The sequence below is a fragment of the Manis javanica genome, chromosome 4 (assembly GCF_040802235.1).
Source record: "Manis javanica isolate MJ-LG chromosome 4, MJ_LKY, whole genome shotgun sequence".
NCBI lineage: Eukaryota > Metazoa > Chordata > Mammalia > Pholidota > Manidae > Manis > Manis javanica.
In genome coordinates, this window is record NC_133159.1 from 2,212,708 (window position 1) to 2,239,913 (window position 27,206).

General features: G+C 53.7%; 2 protein-coding genes across 4 annotated transcripts in view; both read right to left on the minus strand.

Annotated features, from left to right (window-relative positions):
• Window positions 1-1,341: 1,341 nt before the first annotated feature.
• LRRC47 (leucine rich repeat containing 47) lies at window positions 1,342-9,857 on the minus strand. The gene is made up of 7 exons (XM_036999789.2): window positions 9,168-9,857; window positions 5,187-5,642; window positions 4,116-4,232; window positions 3,273-3,388; window positions 2,536-2,638; window positions 2,208-2,297; window positions 1,342-2,082 (listed from the first exon to the last, which is right to left on the minus strand). The coding sequence occupies exons 1-7, from the start codon at window positions 9,840-9,842 to the stop codon at window positions 1,834-1,836; spliced, it is 1,806 nt and encodes a 601-aa protein (XP_036855684.2). The 5' UTR covers window positions 9,843-9,857; the 3' UTR covers window positions 1,342-1,833.
• Window positions 9,858-20,027: 10,170 nt separating this feature from the next.
• Window positions 20,028-27,206, minus strand: part of CEP104 (centrosomal protein 104) — a 44,493-nt gene continuing 37,314 nt past the window's right edge. For all 3 annotated transcript variants that reach the window (XM_073233072.1, XM_073233071.1, XM_073233070.1), the window contains 7 exons: window positions 27,073-27,109; window positions 26,787-26,853; window positions 26,024-26,132; window positions 24,830-24,968; window positions 24,590-24,657; window positions 22,878-22,968; window positions 20,028-22,453 (listed from right to left, as the gene is read on the minus strand). In XM_073233072.1, coding sequence (XP_073089173.1) covers window positions 22,338-22,453; window positions 22,878-22,968; window positions 24,590-24,657; window positions 24,830-24,968; window positions 26,024-26,132; window positions 26,787-26,853; window positions 27,073-27,109 — 627 coding nt within the window. In that variant the 3' untranslated portion in view covers window positions 20,028-22,337. The remainder of the gene's footprint in view (window positions 22,454-22,877; window positions 22,969-24,589; window positions 24,658-24,829; window positions 24,969-26,023; window positions 26,133-26,786; window positions 26,854-27,072; window positions 27,110-27,206) is intronic.

Here is a 27,206-nt window from a genome sequence, read left to right on the forward strand (position 1 = left end):
CTCTGGACTACATCTGTGTGATGACACTTACATGCCTCTTGCCCTTTGCTGACCAAGATCTGGCTGGGGAGGGTGTGGGGCTGGGTCCCAGGTCCTCAGCCTCCTCAGACATTTCCAACACCCGCCTCCAGAAATACCAGCAGGAAAGTGTTCACCAGGAAGAAGCAGAGATGTTCTTAGTAGATCTTAGCGGGTTGGACTGGCAAGGAGAATGTAAAGGAGGTCATCTGCCCTCAGTTAAACACAGTTCCAAACCTCATTTGGAATCAGGCTGCAGCAGGAGACAGCAGGCTGGCAGCTTTGCCATCAGCCAAGTCAGATCTGACGATGTGACCAGTGCAGAGCCTGGGGCTGCTGGCAGGGCTTCCCCGAGACCAGCCGTAGCACCCACAGCCCGACTGCCCGAGGGTCATGAGGCGGCAAGTCGGACCCACCAACACACAGGCTGGTAAGTGTTGGGGCAAAACAAGAGAGAAGGAAAAGCTGTCTTGTGGCCCGACTACTGCAGCCCAGCTAAGCAGCCGCCAGGTCCAGGGACCGGCAGGAAGGCTCGGGGTGATGAGAGAGCCACGGTGGAATCTCAAGGAAGCCCTCTGTGTCCTACAGAGGATTGGCTGAGCTCTGGGAAAACTGGCTTTACAAGTGTGCCCACACGTGCCTGGTTCTGGTGGCCGAAAGCATGGACTCAGTGGTGCTCCCACACAGGCTCGCAAAACATTAGCACAGCACACAGACTGTCCTTGGCAGGCAGGAGACCATGCAGCAAATGGTCGAAGTGCAGAAAGCTGACCACGCTGCTTCTCATGCTCAGCCAGACCAGGGGGCAGTGAGTTCAGTGAAACTACCTACTCTGTAGCTGGCCGGATCCTGGACCCAAGAACATTCTGGTTCCAGAGAGGAGTGTGCATGTGTGTGCTTGCACAGAACACACGCAGACCAGGATGGCCTACGGCCGGAGACATCAGCCTTGGAAACACTGACAGCACAGGACGCTGGACAACCATGCTCTTGGCACACTCCATGGTTTTTGGCTTCAAAAACCTCAGGCCTTCTCTAGCCACTGCCACCACCCACCCCATAGCCAGCTGACGGTGGCTGACAACTTACAGACAGACCTGTCCTGCCCGTTCCTGGAAGCCTCTCTGGCCACGGAAACCCGCACATTTGCTGGAGATGAGGGTCCTGACACCTGCCTGGCCCCCTGGCACCGAGGCACATTCGATTAAAGCTCACGGTCCCCCTCGCCTCTGGGCCAGCGCGGCGCGTGCTCTTGCTTCCCGAGGGCCTGGGATCTCTCTGCTGAGGCAACACCAAGGAAAATGTTCTTGCCAGCTCCACGGCCACACTGAAAACCTTTTTTTAATAAAATCATTTGTGGCAAGCTGGCAAATAACGATGTTGCTCCACGTTCCTAAGCTGCACAACTGGTACAGTAGGACTTTAAAAGGTGCTATGTCATAGAAAAATAACTGCAATTCAGTAAAATGCACGTTATTTAGCTTCTCGGTTAAGAACTGAATATTCAAACTAATCAGTGTGTTTCTTCCTTGGGAACAGTTGTTTGCTGTGTGTCCACATGACCTCAGAACATTCTGACATTCAGGCGATTCCACGGAGGTCGGTCAGTCTGGTGTAAAGGCACTGCACTCACGCACGGACAACCGCAGCACTTTACCACTGCGTCGTCCGGAAAGCTGAACAAGGGTGCACCTATCTTAAAAAGCCCCGGGGTGGAGCTGTGAACAGCGCACTGTCGGCACACACACCCCCTGCAGAGCAGGGGCGCGCACCGCAGGCCGGAGGTGTGCCCGCGGTGCCCACCGCGGCGGCCCGTCAGCGGACCACAGTTACATGGGCGGCCACGGGGGCCAGGTCTGTCTTGGACGGGTACACCACCTTCAGGTGCCCCTCCTCGTCCACCACCCGGACCTGCTCCACCACCAGCGGGGCGCCGCCATCTCTCCCAGCGCTTGGATCCATTCTGGGATCTGAAAGTTGTCCAGAAACGCCATCAGCTTCGGTATCTGAGAGGGAGCCTTCCTCTTTATTTTCTAAGGTGTATTTGTTGATTTCTGCCATTTTCTGCAAATGACAAGTATGTCTTTAGCCTACAGACTGGAGCGGCTCTGGGAAGACTGCCACAAAGGGTGGCAGAGCACAGGGCAAGTGACCTGCTCCCCATGGCTTAGACCACGTGGCCTACTCACCAGAACCAGGGCGTCCATGACCTCCTTACAGATTTGCAGGCTAGTAGCACTTGTTACCTCCAAAAACAGATCTGAGGTTGTTTTCTTAATCTTAAAAAGAGTTTGGGAAGAGTTCAGAGAGTAAGTTACCGAAAGTAGACATCAGCAATTGCAAAATGTACCCTGAGAAACACCAAAAAAAGGGTGCTGTCACCTCCAACACCGGGGCCCCTACGCAGCATGCTCAGGGGCAGCTGCCCAAGCCCGCACCCCCTGTCGCGTGGCGGAGCAGACACTTTGTTAGCTCTCCCTGCGAAAGAGCCTCACATGCCTCCAGATACTGCCTCACCTTGGTCTTCTCACTGTTTGTTATTGGTGGGAAGGAAATCACATCGCCGTCTGCGTCCACCAGGCAAGGGTAGTTTTCTTTCCCATCCAGTAAGTGGAGGTACCTGTGGGGAGAAATACAGGTCGTCGCTTAGCTCCCAAAACATACCAAAAGCTTGCACTGGACACATCAAAGTTCAATGTAAGATCAAGGGCACATTTAACAAGCCAAGGGATGGAAACAGCCTGAGGCCTGTGTTTATAAGGAGTGTCTACCAGCTTCCGGCCCAGTGAACCCTGGGGGGCAGCCTATCCTAGCCAGGGCCCTGATCAAGGGCTGTGGCTGAGGGCTGCCTGCCCTTGCTGCCGGGGGTTCCCTCTCCGCCTGTGCACTGGCGTGCATCCCAGGCCCTCCTGTGAGGTGCACAAAGCCCGCACCCTCAGTGTGCTCCTCTCTGCAGCAGTGTCTGCATCCTCTGTCCGAGCTCAGGCCTGCAGGCAGCACCCTGGTCTGACACCCTTGCCTTTACCCCTAACAACAGAGTGAATCAAGAGGGGAGACGCCTTCTCTTTCTTTTCCACCTGTAAGGAGGAGTTTTCAAGCTCGTGGCTTTAGACTCCTAATGGCCTAAGTCAACAGAAGGGAAGGCGGGCTCTGCTGGGACCCTCTGTGCGGCACCTGCAGGCCTGGAGCACCCTGAGTCCGCCCTCGGCCTTGAATCTCTGGGCCCTGTGCTGCGCGCCCCGGGGCCATCTGACCTGTGCAGGCCTGACACGTTTTGCCGCCTCTTCTGCTTCCTGTGTTCCTCCGCCTCCAGCTGCAGCTGCCGCACCAGGTCCTTGGCCCTGACTTCTCTGCGCCCCAAGGGGACAACCTGAGGGGTGGGGACCTCAGTCAGTTTGTGGGAAGATGCACAGCCACAAAGCACCTGCCCTTTCACTGTTCCTGGCTTTCGGCTTCGATGGGCCCTAGTCTTCCTGAGTCTCTGCAACAGCGAGGCGTCTGCGCACGGCCAAGTCGCCGGCCCCTCACGCCTCAGGCGAATGCCTCACACCTTTCACAGGTCACCTCGGGACTGACTGCCCACACTCAAGTGCTTTTGGATCTGAGCTTAACCTTCAGCCTGCCTGACACAACGATGCTCCCTAGGTATGCAGGTCCTAGAAAGTCAGGCAGGAGACACACCAGCCGGCAAAGCTGGTCAGGAGAGGCGTGTGGCTCAGCTGGGCCACACACGGCAGCTGCCAGGAACCCTCCCCCGCCGGGGTCCTTGCAGCACCACACAGCAACAGGCTAGGGCAGCTCCACAGTGGAGCAACTCACTGGTCCCTAAAGACTGGAGTTTGGCAACTGGGATATAAACCACAATTCTGGCTAAAAGTCAGTGAGAAAATCCAAGAAACCACTATCAAATTACTATATCGAGTAGTTTCCTTTTAGAAGTTATGTGAACACAGCCTGTTTTATGTTTCATGCACTCCCCTGGAGCAGAGGTACTCTCTCCCTTAAATGATCCGATGCAGTTGCTGGCATGTGCATATTTTAAAAACACAAAAGGAACACGTCTACTTGCAAACAGAGGAAGTGATGCCTGGTGTCACCTTGAGGTCCTGCGGTGGGCGAGTGGCATAAAGCAGCGGCCCGCGGACGGCTCGGAGGTCGTGGGTCGCAATGGTGGCTGCCGTTCGCTTCTCACAGAGGTCCTCGTGGAGCTTTGTCTGCGGGTGAGATCAAAGGTGGCAGAGCTCAGGGCCTGAGAGCCGCCTGGGCACCCGCCGGAGCCCCTCCCCATCACCAGCATGAAGGCCTTTGTCCTCTGCCTCCCCTGCCAAAGGTTTATTCTGCAGAACCATCAGCAGAAGCTACTTTATCAGCAGAATGTCTCCTCTCCCTCTGGAACACACTGAGCCTTCACAGAACTAATCCTAACTAAAATTTATGACCAAATAAACAAAACTATGACTTAAAAAGGGAAATGCTTTTCTTCTGAAAAACTGATCTTTGAGTTGTAAACCTCTGGCTGGCGTGCCTCTCGCTCCTCCCCGAAAGCAGGAGAACCCTAGGCGACAATACAGGAACTTGCGGAAAGTGCCTCTGTCCCTGCAGGGTTACATGGGACTTCTCACATCAAAGGTGTGCATTTTAAAAGCTGGGCAGATTGCACAGCAAAATAACAAATTAGGCAGTTTTTCTAGCTAAAACCTCAACAAAAACTGGACAATTCATATAAGGAGACACTGGCGAGTTGGCGACTTTAATTCTGTCTCTGTGAAACTAAATGGTAATTTATCACTAAGTCGGGAGATCCACAGGCACCAGGAACTTGAGGAACACTGACCTTCCATCACACCAAAGCCACCTTCGGAAAGGCCAACCATTAAGAGTCCTGCACGCAGAGCAGGTGGCGCCTGGCCCTGTGGAGCTGCCATCTGCTGGAGGCACACTCAGCCTGATGCCCTGAGACGGAGGCCCAGGGCGACTGCCTCGCCAGCCGGGCCAGCCCACGCAGGGTACACACACTGCCTGGCCCAGTCCCACCGCATTCCTGTTCCCCAGGTGTGCGTACCGAGGCACACAGAAGCCAGGCCCAGGTGACCCAGCCACACGGCCTCTCCCCCGACCCCAGGTCCACCACCCCGTGCCACGGGGACCTGCTGGCTGTGGGCACCCACCTGGGAGGCGAGGAAGCGCCTGAGCGCGTTCCCGGTCTGCAGGTCCATGCCCCTGACTACAGTGCCCACAATGAAGGGCCGCACGTCCCTGACTGCGGGCGTCACCTGCACTGTCAGCGGGGCTGGGTTCTCGGTGACGTGCAGGACCTGGAGCAGCAGCCGGCTGGCCTCGTCCACCGCTGCCTCCTGGCCCTCGCCGCCCTCCCTCCTCCTCCCGCGCCTCTTCCTCCGGCCTTCATCCTTCTCAGGGCCTTCGGCCCTGGCCCTGCCCCTGCTGCAGCCACGACCGCCAACGCGCAGGTACTCCAGGATGGACCGTGTCTGGCAGCCGCTGACCATCTTCTCCAGGCGCCTGTCCTTCAGCTTGTTGCCCCGGAAGTTGATCTCCTTGAGCTTGGGGCAGTCGGCAAGCTCTGCCGGGATCTCGCTCAGCCGATTGTTGGAGAGGTCCAGTGTCTGGAAGAGATCAAGATCCCATCAGTCCCCAGACCGCAGGGTCAGGGAGGCGCCGTGGGCCCTGTCTTCCCCGCGCTCTCCCAGGTCTGCACCCAGCGTGCCCCAGCGGCCGAAGTGCTCCTCTGGGGAAGGAGCCAGCCAGGACTACCAAGAACCTCTGAGATACCTGCCTCACCCTTCCTGCCTAACTACGTCTCCTCGGGGTAGAAATCCTAGCAACACCTCCGATGACAGGTGAGAGGAGGGACGCTGCGGAGCCAGGGGAACGCTTGGTCACAGGCAAGCACTCGGCGTGAGACACGTTCCCCACAAACCGGCTCTTCAAGATGCAGGCTGTTTTAGATGAAACGATCAAAGATGAAGAAGACAGTGAGAGCTGACAGCAGGGCTCTTCATGCTGAAATGCACGGTTGTCAGCAATAGTGCCCCCATGCTCTCTCACTCCCTGGGGGCGGAGGCGCAGGAACTGGCTCGAACCCTGACCAGGGCTCGCCCTTCGTTAAGAACTGGGGGAAGGGGACAGGGCCACCCCAGTCTGCACCATGAAGAGGCTCACGTGGAAGAACTTTCTATCGTTGCTGACCGGACTTTGCACACCTGGTGTCACATGCTCCAGCCCCCAGAGAGTGAAAACACAGAATCGATGAAGCTGCTTAGCTCCCTGCAGAGAGCAGCCTCCAGGCACCTACCCGGTGCCCTAGAGCTGCCACACAGACACCCACTCCCTCCCTGCCTGCGGTAATGGTAAGACCGGCACCGGCCAGGTGGGCCATGTGGCTGGGAAGGGACCCCAACGGCTGGGCGAGAGAACCCCACACCAGCACTCCACTTCTGGAGGCATGTACAGACCCATCTTCCTTCCAGCAAACGGCGACCAGGCCGGTGTGCCTGAGAGCTGCCATTCCCATGGCAACTAGGAAGACACAGACTGAGGGAAGGTCTGTTCTCGCTTCAGCCTCCCACTGCTGGAAGGTTCATTCCTCTGGAACCTGCCTGGGGCATCCCCCTGGGGGCCCCACAGGCGCTGGCAGAAGCACTGGATGGCACCGTCTGCAGCGAGTTGACGTGTGCCTGGGACCATTTCAGAGGCTTGGGGAATATGTCCCACCCATCCCTACCCCAGTCCCCACGGCAGCCCCAGTGGCAGCACCAAGGGTCAAGGTCACAGTCACTTAAAATGAGGGCAGACAGGACAGGAGGGGGCCACCCACCCTGGTGCCCCACAGCCTGGCAGTTGCATCCGACAGGTAAAAGAGCCCAGTACAAGCTGGTCCTGACCCTCAGGGCTCCCAGGGCAGTCATGCTGAATGGCTCAGAGGCCAGGGTGGCGATGAAGCCAGGTCCACCCCCTGCAGGCAGTCACCTAACTGGGAGGTAAAGACGGTGAAACAAGGCCGTATCCTCAGCCTTGTCCCAGGCGGCTGGAGTGGGCAGAGAGTCAGGCCTTCCAAGCTATGAGGCTGGGCCCCCAGTGCCATTCCCTGGGGGAGGGTCACCAAGGCGCAAGCACCTGCATCTCCCACTCTGGGGCTAGGCAGGGGAGCAGAGGCTGTGGGCTGTTACTCTGGGGACCCGTGGACTGGTGCTGCCAGGCGTTCTCATCCTGTGACACCTCCCCATGAACCCAGGCTGGATTTTACTACTTACCCAACAGGGTAAGTGTGACCATAGGTACTGGACCCATGTGTACTCCTTAAGTAGGCCTGGCGGCATAAGTCAGACCATGCTGCTGGGAGGGAGAGATCCAAGACGACGGGGAGAGACAGCCACCCAGCCGCCCCGGCTCCCAGCAGACCCAGCCCAGAGCCCACGGCCAGACGAACACAGCCTCCCGAGGGACCAACAGCAAGACCAGCAGCCTGTGCGGCTGGCCAGCCCAGGACGGGGAACTGTTAGCAAATAAATGACTGTGGCTATTTTAAGCCACAGGTTTTGGCCAGCACTGCAGCCACGGTGAGTCACACAAGCACTACCACCCCTCATGTGGTGCTCTGGCTGTCCTCTCAATTTCCTGCCAGGCGAGGGGACAGGTGCTGAGCCACGGCACCACTCCCAGATGCCCAGCAGAAACCACACTTCCAGGGTCCGAGCCGCCTCCGTGGTCCCTCCATTCAGCTGCCTTCCGAGCACGAGGAAGGACAAGGACAGCCTGTTCCCAGAGCCCAGTGTGTACCGTTCCAGCAGCCGCTCCTCATGGCATTTTAGAACAGGCCCCAGATGACACTGAAGTCCAAAAGGGATTCCACACAGCTCACTCATGACCCTTCAAAAAGCCGGCCTTCTCGTGTGAGAGCGCGGATGGAAATCTAAAGATGTGAATGCAGTGGACCAGGTGGGGCGGGAGATGCGCTGATGAGATGAGCTCTTTGACTGACTGAGGGGGTTTGGGCGCTACAGACTACTGCGCCCCCCAGGCAGTACCACGGAACCAGAAAAACCCACCCGAACACTGGGCCAACATCACGGACTTGAGAACTGGAACAGCGACACTGTATTAAGCTACACATTGGGTACGTCCACCTTCTGGGAAACCAGGCAATCTAACGGATGGGAATACAGAGCAGAAAGTCTTGTATGTCACGGGTCAGCCATACAGGGAAGCCCACAGGCCTGGATGAGCACGGTGTCCCAGGGAGTCATCCCCACAGCCCCTTCCAGGAAACGCCAGCCAGCACTGTATTCCGCAGAGTGGTCTATTTCTAACTACATGCACACACGAGTACACACACGCACGCTTACACTGACTTATCTTTACACAGATACAGACACCTTTGTAAGATGAGTTGGCAACATCTTAATCTGCAAATATATCAATTGCTGTATGGACACACGTTTATTGTTTAAGAAAGTCTCCATAAATAGGATGAAATGGAAAGGGACCCCACAGGGAGACACCGTTGGAAGCCTCTGCACTGGACTGAGGCCATGGCTCTTACTAGATTTGATGGACACCTGTGATGAGCCAAGCATCACGCTGGGCCTGGGGAACCCAGACAAGGCCACCTAGGAGAAACCCACAATACGTGCTTCCTCTGGGCAACACTTTCCTACCTTCCGTAAAACAGGAACAACCACCTCTACCTTTAGAAGGCTGTTAGGGTCAAAAAAAGAAATAAACCACGTATGAAATCACACGGCGCGACGCGTACTCATTACTTGACACTTTCATGCCTTGTCTGGGTGGCCCCACACACATGGCTCCTTCAGTCATTTACTCAATATTCAGAGACACAAAAATTTAAACATGGGTCCTGCTGTTGACCGGTTTCCACCCTTGGAGAGCCGAGTTTGCTAAAAATTGCAAAGCAGTTTGTTACAAACGCGGGGCGAGTTGACAGAAGCACCCGAGGGTGTAGGGCTGGTGAGTGGGAGGGTCTCTGGGGGTGGGGGCGGCCTCCCACAGGCGCTGGCATCGAAGCTGGTTTCTTCCCGGCCCCGGCGCGCCGGGCCTCGGACACCGAGACGGCTCGGTGGAAGCGTGCCCGGCTCCCGCCCCGCCCCGCCCGCGCCCGGCACCCCGCTGACCTTTAGCGAGGCCAGGTGGGCGATGTCTGGGCTGAGCTCTCGGAGGCAGTTGTCGGCGGCCGCCAGTTCGCTGAGCAGGGGCAGCGCGCCGGGGCGGAAGAGCTCGGCCGGGAAGGAGTCCAGGCAGTTGGCAGTGAGGTTGAGGCTCTGCAGGCGCGGGGCGCAGAGCGCCAGGTCAGCGGGCAGCTCGCGCAGCCGATTGCCGCTGAGGTTGAGGCTCTGCAGCTGCGGGAGGGCCGGCGGCTCGGCGGGGCCCAGGCCCTGGCCCGGCGGCAGGGCCTCCAGCGCGTTGCCCGACAGGTCGAGCACGCGCAGCGCCGGCAGCGGGCCGAGCTCAGGGCGCAGGCCGGGCCCCAGCGCGTTGCGCCGCAGCACCAGGCTGTGCAGCTGCGGGAGGCCCTGCGCCAGGCCCGGCCCCGGCTCCCGCAGGCTCCCGCAGCCGCTCACCTCCAGGTAGTGCAGCAGCGGAAGCGTGAAGAGCCGCGGCGGCAGCCGCCCTCCCGCCGCCCGCACCCGCTCCTCCAGCCCGGGCCCCGTCAGCAGCAGCTCGCGCCGCCGCTCGCGCTCGGCCAGCTCCAGCTCGGGCCACGCCTCGGGCACAGCTGCCGCCGCAGCCATCGCGCCGAGGCTCCCGCGGCCGCTCCAGGGGCACTTCCGGGGCGTGGCGAGCGTCATTTCCGGCGCGGGGCGGAAGAGGCCGTAGAGAGCAGGCCGGGACGCTGGAGGGCTCCCGCGCGCGCCACGGAGAGGCGGGCCGGCTGCTGCGGCGACCGGCACCCTTGCGTGCTCCTGCCCCGGCCGGTGCTCCCGGCCCGAGACCGCTGGGGAGGCACAGCTGTCCCCTGCCCTTCTGAGGCCCTGGCCGGGACCCTGGTCACGATGAGACCACCTCCTGCGCCCTAGCGGACGCCCACGGGACGTGGGCCGCTCCCCGGCGGCTGAGACCTCCGCGCTCGAGGCCACCGACTGGGAAGGGGTCCCCTCCGGCCTGTGGGGAAGCGAACGGGTGGCAGCGTGACGGTCCCTGCCAGAGATGGCCGGGCTGGCGCCACCGTCCTCCTCCCCGATTCCGGGAAGGGGGCTCTGCGACCGAGTGCTGGGCAGGACGCGCGCGGAGGCCGGTTAGGGGAGTTCAGAGACGGCATGTCCTGCCGCCCGCTGACTTTCGGGGTCCTTCAGCTGGAAGTCCTCGGTGCGCGCCGTCCGCCGAGAAAACAGGCCGGACTGGAATCCACAAGAGCGTGTTCTTGGGGTCTCAGGTGCAACCCGGGCGGCACAGATTCGGTTGGCAACCCACATGTGTCCCGCTAGGCGCCTTGACCCAAGTGTGACATGAGTGTAACTTTACTTCGCCCTTCACCAGGCATCTTGGAGATAACTGGTTCAGTTCCAGACCACTGCAACTAAGTGACTATCACAAAGCCAGTCAAACGAAATTTCTGATTTCTCAATGCATATGAAAGTTATGTTTACATTATACTTTATTGTGCAATTATGTCTAAGAAATTGTATGTACCCTAATTAAAAAACTTGCTATGAAGTTCTAGCCGTCATCTGAGTTCTCAGCAAGTGGTCATCCCTGATCACAGACACCGTAACAAATACAAAAACAAATATATGTAAGAAAGTGCAATAAAACCGGGTATGCTGTATGCCAAAGAGGCATATTTTGGGGTGGTGTCCTGACCCAGGGCACATTTTGGGGTGGCATATGCTGCTACCCCCTCAGTATCTAATCAAGTACCCCTTTGTAATTTTCCATCTACTGGTTCCCTGTCCCTGCCCTAGGGCTATAACCCCTCAGCTCCCAGCCGTCTTATATTCAGAGCTGGGTTCACCCTCTTTCTGTCACAGTAGTCCTGGACTAAATCTCTGTTGGTTGTCAACCGTCCTGTGCATTTTTTTTTTTCCTATTACAAATAAATTGTTCTACTGGAATCACCAGATTGGAAGCACCTGATGCCCAGTCCCTCCCTGGTCTAGAGATTCTGGCCCAGTAGTTGAGGCTGCAGGGGTTTCTGTTGTGCAGGCGAGGTTGGGAAGCCGCTTGGGATGGGCTCATCTTCCTGGGTTAAGGTCCACCAGCCAGGACGTTTGAAGGAGGGTGGGCCATGAATGCTCAGGGCAGCTGCCCCAGTTCTCAGCGCCTGTTTTCATTAACAGGTTTATTGGGGACCAGGAGAGGGTTGGAATTCAGGACGCGCAAGCTACAGCAGAACCAAAGGCAAGCCCCACGACAAAGGAGAGGAACCCATTTTTTGCTAATATAGTAAATGACTTTTTAAGGCTAACTTTAAAAGTGAAGCTGTCCGCTATTTTACCAACAAAATGGGCTTATTCCGCAACAGGAGAGAATCACAAGCAAGAATACGCAGTACCAAGAACAGACGCATCCGAGGAAGGCCATAGCCGGGTTCCTTTATAGAGAAAAGGGGAGTTGGTGGGTGGGTTTCCCATGTGTCATGGCTGCTCATTGGCTGAGTTGTAACAGTCTCTCTTTCTGGCTGGGCTGTTGCTGGGGTGACAGAAACTCTTCCTTTCTCCTACTGGGTGATAAAGGAGCCAAAATAGTAGAATTGCAAAGTGTCCTCTTCCTTCCTGTGGGTCTGCAATTGGCCAGGAAGGGTGGGCGTGAGGATGCCCCTGCAGGCCTCCCAAGGCCATGTCAGGGAGGCTTCTCTTAATCAATTTTCACAAGATGAACTTATCATAAGAGCATTTTGCCCAAACTGAACACATCCGTGTAGCCATTACACAGAACAAGAAACGGGTTTTTACCGTGTCCCCTAAAGCCCCCTCGTGCCTCAGGGGGAAATCACTTTCTTGATGCTCAAACACCGCAGATGAACTTTGCTGAACTTTGCTGAGCTTTGCATTTCATATACATGCGCAGTATGGGCTCCTGCGTGCCTGCCTTCCCGCTGAACCTCCTGTTTCGCCTGTGCGGTTCATCCCTGTAAGGGGAGCCGTTGTGGATCGTCTGTTTCTAGCATTATCAGTAAACTGAATGGATCATGTCATTTCCAGCAGGGCTCTTCAGCTGCCCTGAATCCCCCCTCACCCTCGAGGCACCATAAAGAGGAAAGATAGATGTGGGTAAAACTGTAATATTTCCAGAATATCTCGCCTGGCTTTAGTACATCTGCATATCAATAGGCGTTCAGAGGTGTTAAGAAGTATGGCTTTAGTGCGTTTGCATCATTCCTCAAGGGGTGGAGAGAAGTTCATCTCTGTATCAGTGGGTAATTACCTGGGCACAGGGGGGCTTATCTGTACTTGTACTGAGAGGCAAGGGGGGGCCGGTTTTTGCTTCTGCTGGAGCGGGAAAGAGAGAGACGACCCCAGACTGCAGTTTGTAAGCAATAAACGGATTTTAAACTTTATTTCTCCCTTTGACTGATTTCAGTCTTTAGAGGTATTTTGCCCCGGGATTTCCCTTCCCCAGACTCACTATAGATTTTTGTATTTGTTGCTGCTGTGACCAGCTCCACCTGTGGAGTGCGAGCAGTGACTGTCCCAAGGCAGTTCTGGGAGCCGTGAAAGCAGAACTTCAAGCCTTCTTCTAGCCTGTGTTTCCGGAGTCAGCTGCAGCTGCTTAGCATCCTGCCGGGGCCACACACATCCCAGTTCAAAAGAACTGTCCTCTTCCCCAGAGGCTTCCTGGAAGACTGTGTAAACATACACAGCACGCTAGCTCTTAGCTCCTGGGATCTTCTTGTTTGCTTAGCTTCTCTGGAGTAGATTTTTGGAGAAGAGTCCAAAAGCTCATGCTGTTATATGCCATCTTGACAAGTATAAGAATCTTATACTATAAGTTTTATAGTGTCCAACACTGGAAACAACCCAGGTGTCCATCAGCAGGAGAATGGGTAAGTAAATTGTGAGACATTTCTGGAAAGGGATGAGCACACCGAGAGTGACTGCTAAGCTACACTCAACAGAACCAGTAATGATCAGTATTGTGAGGCAGAGCGAAAAGACACACCACAGAAGACTACACATAGTATGACTTCATTTCCACGGCTTAAAACATGTCAAACTCAAGATTCTATTATTTAGGGATACATTCACAGGTGGTCTATCTACAAAGACAACCAAAAGTTGATACATTCTTCCTGAAGAGCAAGGCTGAATTCACTATCTTGCAAAGCCAGGGGGAGCTAAAGTCTCCCTGGATAGTATCCAAGCATTTTGTCCAAGTATTTTGTTTTTCTGGAGCCCAACTTATGCGTCCAAGATGAATTTGTGACACTGTATGGGTCAGCTTTTATGGTTGGCTAAAAAGCACCTCCAAACGCCCAGTGGCTATCCAGTAATATGGGTCTACAGTCGTTCACTTTGCAAATCAATTGCTGGTCACCCTGGCACTGGCTACAGACTGCAGGTGGATCCTGAATCCGCATCCCACGTCCTCACCCTCCGGGACCCTGGCTGGAGGAACGCCCCGATCTGGTACAAGCTGTGCTCTCACAGCAGAGGGAAGGGAACGATGGACAGAATGCAATCCCTCAAGCACAGCAGAAGCTTCCTGGGCATAGAGAGGTCACCATGCGCTCACGGACAGGGACTAAGGGGGGCACATCGCTGAGCATGCTCTCAGGTGGGGCTGTGTTCTGCTTCCAGGACCCATGGCCAGATCAAGAAGGAAGCAAATAAGTGTGAACTTGTAATAGAAGTTTCCAAGGATGCTGAGGGGGATTTCTTTAGAACCACAGTCCTTGGGCTGGAATGAACCCCAGACTTGAATCCTCTTTAGCTGCTACTCCGACCGAAGCATCTCTACTTCATCTGAAGTAGACAAATTGACAATTCCCACCCTAGCTGAGCTCCACCTGGGACAGACGAACACCCCCCCTCCTCCCCCAAAGCAGCTCTGTTGGGAAGCTCATTCTGTGTGACAAACCCGGATCTGTCTCCCTTCACTCACCCCACTGGTGCTAATTCTGCCCTCGCACACCTCACCCACCTGCCTCATGACAGTCTGGCACAGACACTGCTGGCTGCCTGAACTGCAGCCCGCTGCACCCTTCTCCTTGCTCCCGGGAGGCTTTGTTTAGGTGGTGTTTGCCCTACATCACAGGAAGAATCAGGGTTTGTCATGCAAATATTCTTTGCCAACAATTATTTTAAGGATAGACTATGATTGACCTGGCCAATAAGATAAAAGTGGACATCTGCTGGGAAATTTTTCTCCTGAGAAAAGAGAGGCATGTGAAGAAGAGAAAGCCTTTTATCTCTTACCTACCTTTGTTTGGCTCAGGTCACCAGAGTGTAGAATGTGATGCTTGGTGCTATAGCAGTCATCTTGTGACCATGAGGAAAGACAACACCAAATCAATAAGAGAAAGGAGCAGAAATACGGAAGGCACCTGGATAATTTCCAGTGGTTTTTCCTATTGTTTAGGCATTTTTAAAAATTCTGAAAATTTAAGTTATGAACTGAATCAGCATTGCTGATCTAATAAAGTGCCATGCACTTGTTTGGAAAGAGTTCTTGTATACCTGCCTAATCCTCAAGAGAAGAAAGTGTGAACCAACAAAGCACAGATCCTGTTGCAAGAATAATCCTTATTCTAGGTCAAAGACTTTTTGATCAAGTGGAGAATGAACAGGATGGTTTTGAAAGTGATGCAGTAACTCAGTAATGGAATCTCCAGGGCCTCATGATAACATGAAGCCCGGGACACAATAGAAATACTTGCTGTGAAACAGAAAACACATCTCATTATCATTAAAAATGATGACAGTCCATGCTCAGACTCCAAGATGTTCAAAGTGTCTCCTCTGAATTATCATTGCCCCATCATTAGTGATGAAAAAGGGCATTTTTGGCCACTAGTACAATTGTCACAAAAATACACCATGACTCAGAGATGACGCATTGATAGAATTTGTCTTTTAGGACTGTATTCTAAATAAGAAATTGTTTCATTTCAAAGTGTTTATTATTAATTGCTTTTTCCACTTGTATATTGTTTAGTTCATTACTTTGTAACATTTTATTTTTATAAATTTTATCTGCTAGTAGTTTTATCTGCTAACTGAATAATTATAGTCTTTACCTTTATGAATTTATGGTTCATTTAATATTTTATAATGTTTACAAATTATATTTTAAATGCATTGGATATTAAGTTGCCTTGATATTTTTATCCTATGAATTGTGAATTAATTTTAGTAAAAATGGTTTTTATGTAAAATAAATGCTGAAATTCCAGTATTGTTATTTTTCTCTGGTATCTCCCTCATTAATTTCTGTTGAACTTTTTCCAAATATGTTCCAGGTTGTGGGTACCTTCTTGAAATATGATGTAGACATTAGGTATATATTGCTCTGGTATGTATGGGGGCAGAATAATGGCCCCAAAGATATTCATGTCTTCATCCCAAGTCTGTGGATACATTGGATTTTATGGTCAAGGGGAATTAAAATTGCAGATGGAATTAAGATTGATAATCAGCGATCTTGAGATGGGGGAGATTATCCCAGGGGGCCGAATGCTCTCCTGAGGGTCCTTCAAAGTGGAAGAGCGATCAGGACACACAACCAGAGAGGTGATGGAGTGAAAAGCCAGCCTTGCATCGCTGGCTTTGAACACAGAGGAAGGAGAGTGTGAGTTAAGGAACAAGGGTGACCTCTAGAAACTGGAAAAGTTGGGGGAACAGAGTGTTGCATCCAGCCTCTAGAAGGAAGGCAGGCTGCTGACACCTTGATGTGGCCCAAGGACCGGGTCAGACTTCTGATGCAGGACTATAAGTCATAATTTTTGTTGTTGTAAGACACTGAACTCATGATAATTTGTCACAGAGCCAACAGAATGCTAATGTCCCATATTCTGAAATTATTTACCTATTTTCATTCACTTTCAAAGCCAGGCTAGGGAGCTGCATGCCCCTTCCTGAACTCATGTGGGAATTCCATGTTGCTGGAGGCAGGCTCTGTGCTGTAAATAGGCTTTCCCAGCTTCCTGTTGCTTTAAGGTGCTTTTGATGCACAGATGTCCATGATTTTATTTGTTCATTTATTTAACTGAATTATAGTTATATACAATACTGGTTTTGGGTGTGCAACGTAGTGATTCGATAGTTACCTACCTCATTAAGTGCTCACCCCAATAATGTACTTACATCTGACAACGTACAGAGATATGACAACATTATTGCTATACTTTGATCTCTGTGAGTTCATACTTTTAATGGAGTCAAATAACCCACCTATCTTTCATAGTTGTCTTTTTTGTGTCTCATTTAATAAATGTTTAGTTGAAGAACAGAAAAAAAATCATTTATATGTTTTCCTTTTTAAAGTTTTAAAGGTTTGCTTTTTAACATGGACATCTATAAGTTACCTGGAAGCGATGTTTCCTATTTCATGTGAGACAGGGGATCCTACTTGTGTTAGAGGAGGCGGACAGCGGGACATTAGCAGGGAGAGGAAGCGGGACTTCGGAGGAACGCCTGCTAACATTCTGCACACTCTGTGCAAGCTGTTCCCGTGGGGACGGGGAGTCAGGGCCTAGATAATAGACGAGCGCCAGCTGGAGATTCCAGAATGGAGAGGTTGACTCTGACATCACCTCCAAATACATAGTACAGCCAATAACAGTAAAATTCATGCCTCCCTGGGCTGGGACAATTCCGAGGAGATAATAATACAGCCAAAAACCTCCTCCGCTGGATGTGGAGCAAGCCTGAACTCCGGGAGGACCCCACCTGTTCCCGCTGAAACCTAACCCCACTTAATGAATAGTCATTTCCCTTCATATTGAAAAAAGGCTCCCCATTGTTCCCTTGGCGTGACCCCCACTGGGACTGGGTCTGCCCACTGCTCAGCTCCTGGGTATGTACTCTTGTCTTTTCCCAAGTCCCAAGTTTATCTCCAAATAAACTCTGAATGCTCGACAGCTTTCGGCATCCATTCTTGAATTCTCTCAGCGAGGCCAAGGACCCATTCCTGGTAACATTTGGTTTCTGGTGTGGATAGGTCGCTTTTTTGCGGACCATAGATCCCTGCCCTGATCAAGAATCCACATATGTGGGGTCCGCTTCCAAGCGAGGCAGAGTCCCTGGTGGCCCCTCTTCCTTTCTCCCTCTCCTCCTCCTGTCTCCTGCACGGGGTGCTCTTTCGTATGAAATTCAGAACCGACTTAGCCACATACCACGAAAAATGCTGTTGGGATGTTGGTTTTCTTGTATGAGCCCAAACCGAAGAACTAGCAGAACAAGGAACACCTCACTCTTTACCCAAGTCCGTAATGTTCATTGACGAAGTTCAGATTTCCTTCTGAGTCCAGGCCATGCACGTCTTTTGTTGGGTTTATTTGTAAGTGATTTGTAGTCATCGCTACTGTTGGGGTCATGTATTGCTGGTGCACAGAAATGCAGATTTTTGAATCATGATCTTACATCACCTGTCTTAACAGTTCGTCTGTTTGACTTGCCTCGTGTTGGTTGGAACACTCAGAACCATACGAAATAGGCGATGGCAGTGAATATCCTTGTCTTAGTCTTCATTTTAAAGAAAACGTTCCCAGTGCTTTCTCATGTAGAATACTACTTTGGTAGACATAGTGTTAGATGTGAAAGATTTCCTTCTATTTCTGGTTTATTAACAGGTTCTTCATGGTTGAATTTCATCAAGATGTTTCTCTCCATCTATAGAGTTGACCACAGGGCTTTTTTTTACTCTTTTAATCTATTAATGGGGTGAATTGCATTTGTAGATTTTCCTGCATTAAAAGGTCAGTGGAGACTCTGCTTTTGATCAAGATTCGGGAAGAGGAATGGCATTTATCCTCCAGTCTCCACAACAAAAACAGATCAGCGAAATACGGGAAATACCAGTGTTCAAGACACCGGACCCGGGAAACGGGAGCCAGTTGTCCGTATGAGGCCAGAAACACACCAGGTGAGCCCGTGGCTGCAGGAGCTCACCTCTGGGCAGGGCCTCTGGCTGTAGAACTGAGAGGGGAACCCAGGGGGAGTGGACGCTGCTCAGAGCTGGGGAGACACAGCTGGGAGTGGGGAGCAGAGGCTGCTGGGATCACAGAACGAAGCAGCCTCAGCCTTGGTGCCCAGGTGGTCTTCCCCACCTGCAGCAGGACAGCTTGTACAGGGCCTCCCGTGGGAAGATGGGCCCTGCCCCAGGGCAGCCCGTATCAGCTCTCCCGTGTCACCCGAGAAAAGGAGCTCGCCTCCCGAAGCAGAGGGCAGGGCCACCTGCGGCTTGTTCACTTCTGCAGCCCCCCGCCCACCCCTGTGGCCCCTCTGCTCAAAGCTGCAGGTTGTGCGGCTCCCAGGGTGCCGGGCCACGTAAGTGCCCGAGTCGGCTCTGGGGGAACCCCGGCCCTTCCGGGAACCTGCAGCGAAGGCCGTCCCGGGCAGGGGCGGGGCGAGCCGCAGTGAGCCGATGGAAGGGAGCCGGTGCGGCGGGGCCTCTCAGCGCACTGGGGGAGGGCCGGGGCCTGGGCCACCCCCTCCCCGCCCTGGCGTGCAGTGGGGTTTAGAAAGGGGTGTGCCTGGGGGGCCCCTTCTCCCATGTCCCCCTTGTGGCCGGCGACGCTCGGGCTGCAGCCGGCCAAAGGCCACTGCGAGGACCCGAGTCTGAGCCCCCGCCCACTTCTTCCCCGGCTGGTGGCCTCCCGGGGACAGCATCGCCCGCCGAAGCCCTGGCCTTCCAGAGACCCCGGCGCAGCGGGGGCACGCAGGGCACTAGGCCCCTGGCCGTGCCCAGACCCGCCCCACCCTCCTGTAGCTCTGCCGACCGCGGTCTGTCGGCTGCGCACGGTCCCCACTCCGGTCCCCGGCCCGGCCCGCGTCCCCATCCCAGCCCGGCTCCCGCCCCCGCCCCCGTCCCCTCCCCCAGACCGCCCCGTCTGCACCTCGGCGGATCGGTTCCATCGGGACCCGGGGGTCACAGGCGGGCCCCACCTGCCTCGCGGGGTCCCCTGCGAGTCCGCCAGGTGCGCGGAGTCGGCGACCCGCAAGCTGAGTCCGGCTTCCGGACCGTGGTGGGGTGGGGTGACCCGGGGCGATGGGGGCGGCCCCAAGGCCCGGGGCCCGCCCGCGGGGGAGCAGAGCCAGGCAGGCGGCTGCGGGCCCACCTGACCGCACACAGGCGCGGTGGCGGTTTCAGGGCCGGTCCAGCTGGTCAGAGGCACGGACGAGCCCCCGGCTGGAGCGCCGGGCTCTTCTCCGCGCGCGGCGGCCGCCGGGCTGGGGCTTGGCTCGGGGCTGCGCCTCCGCAGGGCCGGCTGCGGGCCCGCGGCAGCACCTGGCTGGCCACTGCACCCCACCTACCAAAGAAGAGCGAACATTTAGAGGGCTTTTGCTGTTTAAGCCTAACGGCCTGCTTTAGTTAATACATATTTGTGTAAGGAAAAAAGTCGTATATTGTGGCTTCAAAACGGGAACGCAAAATTACCAAAGCCAATGTGAACTTAAAGCTGCAAATCTACAAAGAAACTGCTGCCTTTTACTTATTTGAAAAGCAAAATAGCCTTGTGGGCGGGTGGAGATACCCTCTCAAAGGGGAAAACACCCGAAGGGGCATACAGTACAACCCTCTACTGGGCATAGTTAAGGTGCTTATGGCATTACGGCTTATTCCACAGAAGGAAATCGATCAATAATTTTCTCTAATTTATATGCAGCCTAAAATCTGTTAGCTTCTTCGTCGGTCAACCGATTTGACAAATAACTGCAGCGAGGACCCAAACTGCCCCACGGGGACTGGCGTTTACTGCTCCCGCTCAGCCGTCTGCTGAGGTTTCAGGCTGAGCAGCGCCTGCAGGTTCACCGAACTCCATGTCATTTGCAAACTGCCTGTAATCATAATCTTGAAATAAAAGTGACAGAACATTTAGTGATCATTTTATTATATATTCATATACTCAGGGTGAATTAACCCCTAAGTTCTAAAGCAACAGCAAAAATGTTACTTATATATTTTATAATTCTGGCACCTGAAATAAAGACAAATAGAAAACTATGTTAAAACATTAAAAATCTGCAAATTTTCATTAGAAGTATTTACATTTGTGTTCTGATGCCAAATTTATAGATAAAATTCTTTTAAATTAGATTGACAGAATATTCCAAAATATGAAAATAGAAATAAATATTGTTAAATATTTGCAACATTTTAGAATGAAGGTTCAATTATTAATCACTGGTCCAAATTTAGATATTTATTTATGAGTGCAAGGGATCTTATGTTCCTTTAAATTTTTTATCCTTTATTTTTGGTTTCTTAATAGTATGTAATTGTAAAGCTTTTAATAGCCTCTAATCACTCGCAGGAGTCATTTCAACATAAACACATCTTCTGTAGCCAGCAAGACTAACCTGTTTGCACCCAATTTTGTCAATCACTAAATATTAAATGTTTTTTACAAATGACTTCTGTAAGTTACAACATAGAAAACATTACACGTATATTTCATAAAAGTTTTGATGAGAAGAGAATGACTTTTCTCATTATTATGCTATTTAAAGAAATGTTTTCTGTACTTTAAAAATGAATTAGAAAATAATGGCCAATATCTTTTTGAAACCAGGAAGGATCATTTTATAATTATCTCAGTATCTGCACTGTTTTGCATAGCAAAGTTTTATGTTATTTCTCCTTCCATGCTTTTTTCTTTTTTAATAGGGTATTTTTTTAAAAAGGTAATTTTCTTGGTATGACACTTGTATTTTTGAGTCAACCATATGAGGTCTTAGTTTACCAAAAATGGAGACTGATTAGTGCAAATTATGGTCATTAATATACCCAGGGAGCACCTTGCTCAAATAGCTCTTTATTATTTTAATGTATTATTTTTTGACATGGTTGGGAATTAAAAATATTCAACAGTAATTGTGCAGTACAAATTTGACCAATTGCACACATTTCTTGCTGGCATTCTGAAACCCTGCTCATGTAATGCTCAGGTGCCCTGGTCACCATCGGCAGGGGAGGTCCCCTTCCTTGGGTCTCTGGGAGGCTAGGGCCCTGGGGGCACAGGTGTGGACAGGAAGACACTGGGTGTTTCCAAGCAGATTTCAGACAAACACTGGCTTTTCCCCACACTACCTGGACAGGATGCAAGCGGAACCAGTTCCGTGTGCCAGGGTGCGTGGTCAGGAGCTGATTAGGAGACTGGATCTGGAGGTTTGGGTCTGTCATTTTAGGTGATGTTCTGGTGTTTTAAGCATCATATGAAGTACTGGAGAAAAGTGAACTTACAGTTCCAATTTCTATGTGGATTTGAGAGGGTCAGGTGACAGGCCCAAACTGGGTGATCTGAGTTGGCTGGTCCTGCTGAAGGCTTATTTGTGAGTGTTCATTAAAGAAGTGGCCCCATGGCAGGAACCACACCAGGTTTGCCTTGGGTTTTGGGAGGGTTGCTCTGACTGACAGGCATCAGGTGAGCACAGGAGCCCTGGGACATCATTTTGCACACCTGTATGCACTTCGGGACCTCTGGTGTAAAGAGCTTGAAGTGCCTAGGGAAGGCTAGCAGGTAGCCACCCAGTGCCACTCCATGCCCCACGCAGGGCCCCTGCTGCAGGCGGAGGTTGGTCACGGCATCTAGCAGGGTGAGTGCTGAGAGGCCAGTGCTCAGGAGCAGCTGCTCTTGACCTTCACTTGTTAGAGGAGGACGGGAGCAGGCAGGAGGCGAGGTGAGAAGGCACAGGAAGCGTGTGGACACCAGCCCTCTCCAGCCTCAGTACCACTGCTGGAGCGGAAGCCCTGCGGAGACTTAGCCACGGTAAGAGCCCGATGTGCAAAGGCTTGCAGAGATTTTATGGGCATCACCCTGGCAAGTGCGGGATGGGTGCTGGCGCTGTCTGCCCGCCAGCTCCCAGCCCATGGACTGACAGGGCAGCAGCACTTTGCAGGCTTCCTGAGCAGCGACTCGGGATCCTCTCCAGACAGAACACTCACCCCTCTGTTGACACCAGGCCTGAGAAATGGGACACCGACATCCGCAAACTACAGGGAGATTAGGTCCTAACTCGCCAGGCACAGGGTCCACACACAGCCCACAAAGAAGACCAGCACCACAAGAGCTGGCGGCCATGGCACCGTGCAGGCCTGCCTCGCCTAGGATGGTTTTTAGGGGAGATGGTTTGCAGCCAGGAGGCAGCTAGTGCCTTGTTCAGACAGGACGGAGGAGTGTCAGGTCACCGCTGTGTGTGTGTCCTGCCAGTGCTTTTACTCAAGGCCCCCCTCGGGGTAGGGATCTTGCTTCCGACCTTTGCTCCTGAGGTCCCTGATCTGGCCATGGCTGGGCCTTTTCCTGCAGTGGACACACAGAAACAAAGCAGAGGGGAGTCAGAGGGCAAAACTGGGGAACAGCATGAGCAGCCGATGCCCTGGATGTCGGGGAAGAGTGTCTGTGGCTGCCCTGCAGGCGGCACGGCGGGCAGACCCCAGGGCCCTGGCTTGTGCCCTAAGAGCATGCAGTGGGTCTGAGCTATACACAGAGCGAATGCTGCCCCCTGGCCTTTGGAAGGCGCAGAGACACAGGCAGGGAGCCTTTGGCAAGAGCTTGGAGCTGACCAGGACTTCGCTTGCGTGACTGGACTGCTCATCAAGGAGCCAGAGACAGAGCAGAGGACGCCGATGGGATGCAGCTGGACCGAGTGGCCATGGAGAGGCTGAGCCCGCACAGCGCAGACAGCCTGCAGGGAGGCCCCAGGCGGGGGAGGCCTGGCCCTCACCTTGAGGCAGAGGCGGTGCCCTGGGCAGCACGTGTGTCTTGCGCAGGTTCATCGTGCAGCCAGCCGGGCCCATCAAGTGAGCTTTCCATGCCTGAAATAGGAGGAGGCGCAGGGTCAACCAGGCGACTGAGGGGCCACCGGAGGTGGCCTCCTGTTAGAGGCAGAACCAGAGGTGGCCCCCAAGGCTGCGGCTCTTGCCCGCATCTGGTGCGCCCGGCAGGGGACCCTCAGGAAGTGCCACGGCTCAGAACAAGGCTGATGCATCTTCCCTCCCAGAGCAGCGGACACAGCGTGTGGGTTTCGTCCCCTCTGAGGACACGCACTGGGACTGCTGTCACATGGGGGAAATTGTAATTCAGCTTAGGTGGCACGTGGGCAGGGGCTGAGGGTGGCCTCCAGGAGTGGAGAGCAGCCCTGGGACCTCAGTCCTATAATGACAGAGACCAGGATCCTGCCCACCACGGCAACGAGTGGTGAGCACAGCCCGGCCCACCCCTGAGCGCAGGACCCAGTCAGGTTGTACCAGGCTCCTGGCCCACAGAGGCTGTGAGGTAATAAATGGGTGCCGAAGCTGCCTACCCTGCGGTGATTTGCTAGGCAGCGTAGACGACTAAAACATGGAGACAGATGGAAAGCAGGACGAACCTGCCCGCCGAGTAACAGGCTTTCCCTTGCCAGGGGCGGGCCAGCTGTCTGGATGTGCGGGGAGCAAGCCGTGGTGGTGCGGCTGAAGCAAGGCGCTGTGGGAAGGCTACCTCCGCAGGGCCCGGCCCTGAAGGGTGCAGTGGGTTCCCTGCTCTGTGGACCTGGTTGCGAACCTGATGTTTTTCTGAGAGAGGGTGAGCCTGGGACAGCTGGGTGGGTAAGGGAGTGGCGGGGCAGCCCCTCGTGCTGTCTGCACCTGAGTTTTCTGTGCTCAGGAGAAAGCTGCAGGGCACTGCTGGCTCTCAGCGTCTCGCTGCACCACATCCCAGGGGGCCGGGGCAGGGGGAGCCCCCCAGCAGGACGTGGCAGGCAGACTGCAGGTGGCAGTGGCTGAGGGGCTGGAGCAGAAGGGGCAGAGCCCAACGCGGGTCTCCTGAGCTGGGTGTTGGGCCCGGTGGTCCCACAGGGCAGAGTATCCATGCCTGGCATACAGAGGGCATTGCCTGCTGTCATGTTAGTGGAGCAACCAATACAGGGTCTCTGATGCCCTCTGGCCCCAGCCTCTCACCCGCTAGCCCAGAAAGCAGGGCAAATGGGAGAGAGGCTGGGCATGGAAGGCCTGCACTCCCAGGGCAAGGCAGTGATGCCCCAGTGCAGCTCACAGGAGGGAGGCGAGGACAGCTGGGATCAACGTGAGGTAGGATTTCCGAACCAGCCTGGGCTCAGTTCTGTTGATCTAAAGGGCCCAGCGTGTTACACAACCTGGCCAAGATGCCAGTTAGGGCCCTGATCAATAGATGAAAGCGATGATTGGAAAAATAAGACCATTTCACACTTATTTCCCAAAGAGCTGAGGCTCCTTGCAGAGATGTCTACAGATGTCACGGAGGGGAATCGGGAGAGCAGGCAGGCAAATGGAACAATGCCAGGCGGCGCGCAACAGAGCCGGTCTACACTGTGCGCCCAGGATGGCCCACAGCCGTGGTCAGCGCTGACGACACTTCCTCGTTGCCACTCAAAGTGGGCACTCACCCCAGTGTCAGGTCACCTCCCTGCTAGGCCCTCACCTCCTCTCCAGGGCTGAAGTTCTCATGGCACAAAGGACACCGGTTTGCCAGCTTCTCTGATTTGGCAGCTGAAACGATTTCAGTGAAATGAGATTTAGTTGCTCCTGTGAGTCTTGACAAGGGGCAGCAGACAGGAGGTACCAGCGGATGGCCTGGCAGGTGCAGACCTGAACCCTGGCCTGTGGCTGGGCCTCCCCAGAGCATCCAGGTGGCTTGGCAGGGGCCCGAGGAGACACTCACGGTTACATCCCTTTGTCTTTATGTGTCTGGACAGCTCCTCTTTCAAAATAGCCTCACTGCAGCGCCAGCACTTCCCAAACACGTCTTGTCTGTCGCACTCGGTCAGCAGGTGCTCTGTCAGGCTGGGTATCTCGACCACCTGGACTCCAAACACAGCACAGGGCACATTGTTGAGAACAGCGCTGCACACACCTGTCTCCTGTGCATACGAAGCCTGCCGTGCCCTTCCTGTGTGCTCTTGTGAAGGCAAGCATGCATTTTCTCTCTGGTCCATACTCCACAGGCTTCTGTAGCCATTTAGGGTGATTGGCAAAGACCACACATCCTGCGTGTCATGTGCCCTTAATGATGTGTAAGAGCCACTGCTGTGGGGGATGGATGCTCTGGTCAACTCCAGGGTGACACAAACATTCTGGGTGGATGGCTTAAACATGTGGCCTTTGGGTTCGCATGCCAGCTCCCTGAAGTTTCTGATTGTGCATGCAAACAGGGTTACAGAAGGGGTGTTCCAAGCATCTCCTGCCACTCAGACATCTTTAGCAGGAGTCACATATATGCCCTAACACTTCATGGCATGGGTGTTTACAGCTGGTGGGAGAGGCCAGTTGCCCACTCTGGGCCCCGGGGTCTGCACTGCCAGGCAAGGGCCCACCACTCAGGTGGCATTTTCCCAATAGCACTTGCTCGCCTTGTGTCTGTCTCACATTTTGGTAATTCCCACATTATTTACAACTCTTTTATGATTATATTTGTTATGGTGTCTGTGATCAGTGATTACGACTCAGTGAAAGCTCAGAGGATGGTCAGCACATTTTAGCAGTAAAGCATTTTTAATTGAGTGTGCATGTTGTCAGGGTGCTGCTGCACACTGAACACACTACAGTCTGGTGTAAACAGTTTTCATATGCGCTGGGAAACCCAGACACACAAGGGCTCCCTCCACGGTGATGCTCGCTTCATTGCAGTGGCCTGGAACCAAGCACAGTATCTCTGTAGTGTGGCTGATACATATTTGTTTACACTTCAAAAGAAAAGTGAGAGACATCAACCAAAACAAACCAGGGTGTATACATCCCATTACTTTCCCATGACTTTTTCTGAAAACACTAAGCCTGCGTATTTTGTGATTTGGCCTTTCAGAAACTGTGTGCCCAGCCCTCAGGCTAGGTCCGGCCTGCCCGTGCCCGGGCCTACCTGCTTGCAGTAATCACATCGGGTCAGCATGAGGCAATGCTTCCAGTAATGGAGATCCAGGCCTTCCTCTGTGAAGGATTCACTCCTTTCCCCACAAAAAATACATAAACTGAAACAAAACAGAAAAGTAAGAAATGAAGGCACAGATCGAGTTGAGAAATGTCCATTCTGCTCTGACTGTCCTGGGAGAGTCTCCATTTCCCCGATTTGGCTCCCAATGGGCAGGCCTCCCCCTCCTAAGCTGGCCTCCGCTGGCTCCAGGAGGTAGAGGTGCCACTTCACTGGGAGGGTCTCACGGGGCCGGACGGGCCTTATACAAGTGCTGTGGGAAGAGTCTTCCTCAGGTAGATGTTTGAGATCAATTAGCTTAAGAACTCTTCAACTTCTAACTCATTAGCATAACCAAGCAGGAAGGGTATTTAAGTCACACAGAAGGATGACATGAAGTCATCGCCCTAAAATTCCCTGCAGATTTTTGTGGTCCCTGTGCAGCCGAAGGCATCTGCCGCTCTAGCACCGGTGCCCGTAAGAGTGCCTGTGACAGGGAGACCGCTGCCTTCTGCTGGGGCGAAGGGTGGGAAGCCACCCAGACTCAGCTGAATGCTGGCCAGGTGAAGGGGTGGCTTTCCCGCACTCAGAGATGACCAAGAAGAGCTGGTTAAGTCGTCACAGCGAGCGAGGGAGCGCAGAGGGACCTCACAGTGTCTGTGCGTGGCTGTCCCTCCAATCGTCGTCAGCAGAGGCTGCACACGACTTTACTCACTTGTCTAGAAAGTGATTATCTGGAGTTTCTGAAGCAGTGGGCGGGGCTGCTTTCCTTCCTTGAGTTTCTGAAGAAAATAAAAAGAAAGCCATTTAATAACTTTTTGTAGAAATTATTTCTCGATTCTCAATAATGAGTCTGATGTGAAGTCTATCTTGAAATCAGGCGAGGCGCTAAGGCGCGCTTCCACTCCCCGTGCCGAATCGTGGCAGGGGCTGCGGCCCTTCGCTGCAGGACTGCGCGCGGCTTCCGCAGAGCAGGCAGCTCTCCTGTGAGGCCTACGTACCCCGAGTCTTTGCCTTCGCCTCCTCGCTTTCTTTTTCCTAAGAGACAGAAACAGGCAGTTTAGGGACAGATGGTGGCAGTGGGAGCCAGTGAATCCAGGATTCATTTGACCCTGGAAATGTGTTCTTGGGTTTT

Bases quoted from the DNA above. Each gene is read 5' to 3' on its own strand.
- LRRC47 (XM_036999789.2), bottom strand. From the start codon at position 9,842: ATGACGCTCGCCACGCCCCGGAAGTGCCCCTGGAGCGGCCGCGGGAGC. The intron at 3,389-4,115 runs GTGACACCAGGC...CCCACCCCTCAG, and splicing joins GCCCACCGCAGGACCTCAAG to GTTGTCCCCTTGGGGCGCAG. The intron at 2,639-3,272 runs GTCAGATGGCCC...TTCTCCCCACAG, and splicing joins AACGTGTCAGGCCTGCACAG to GTACCTCCACTTACTGGATG.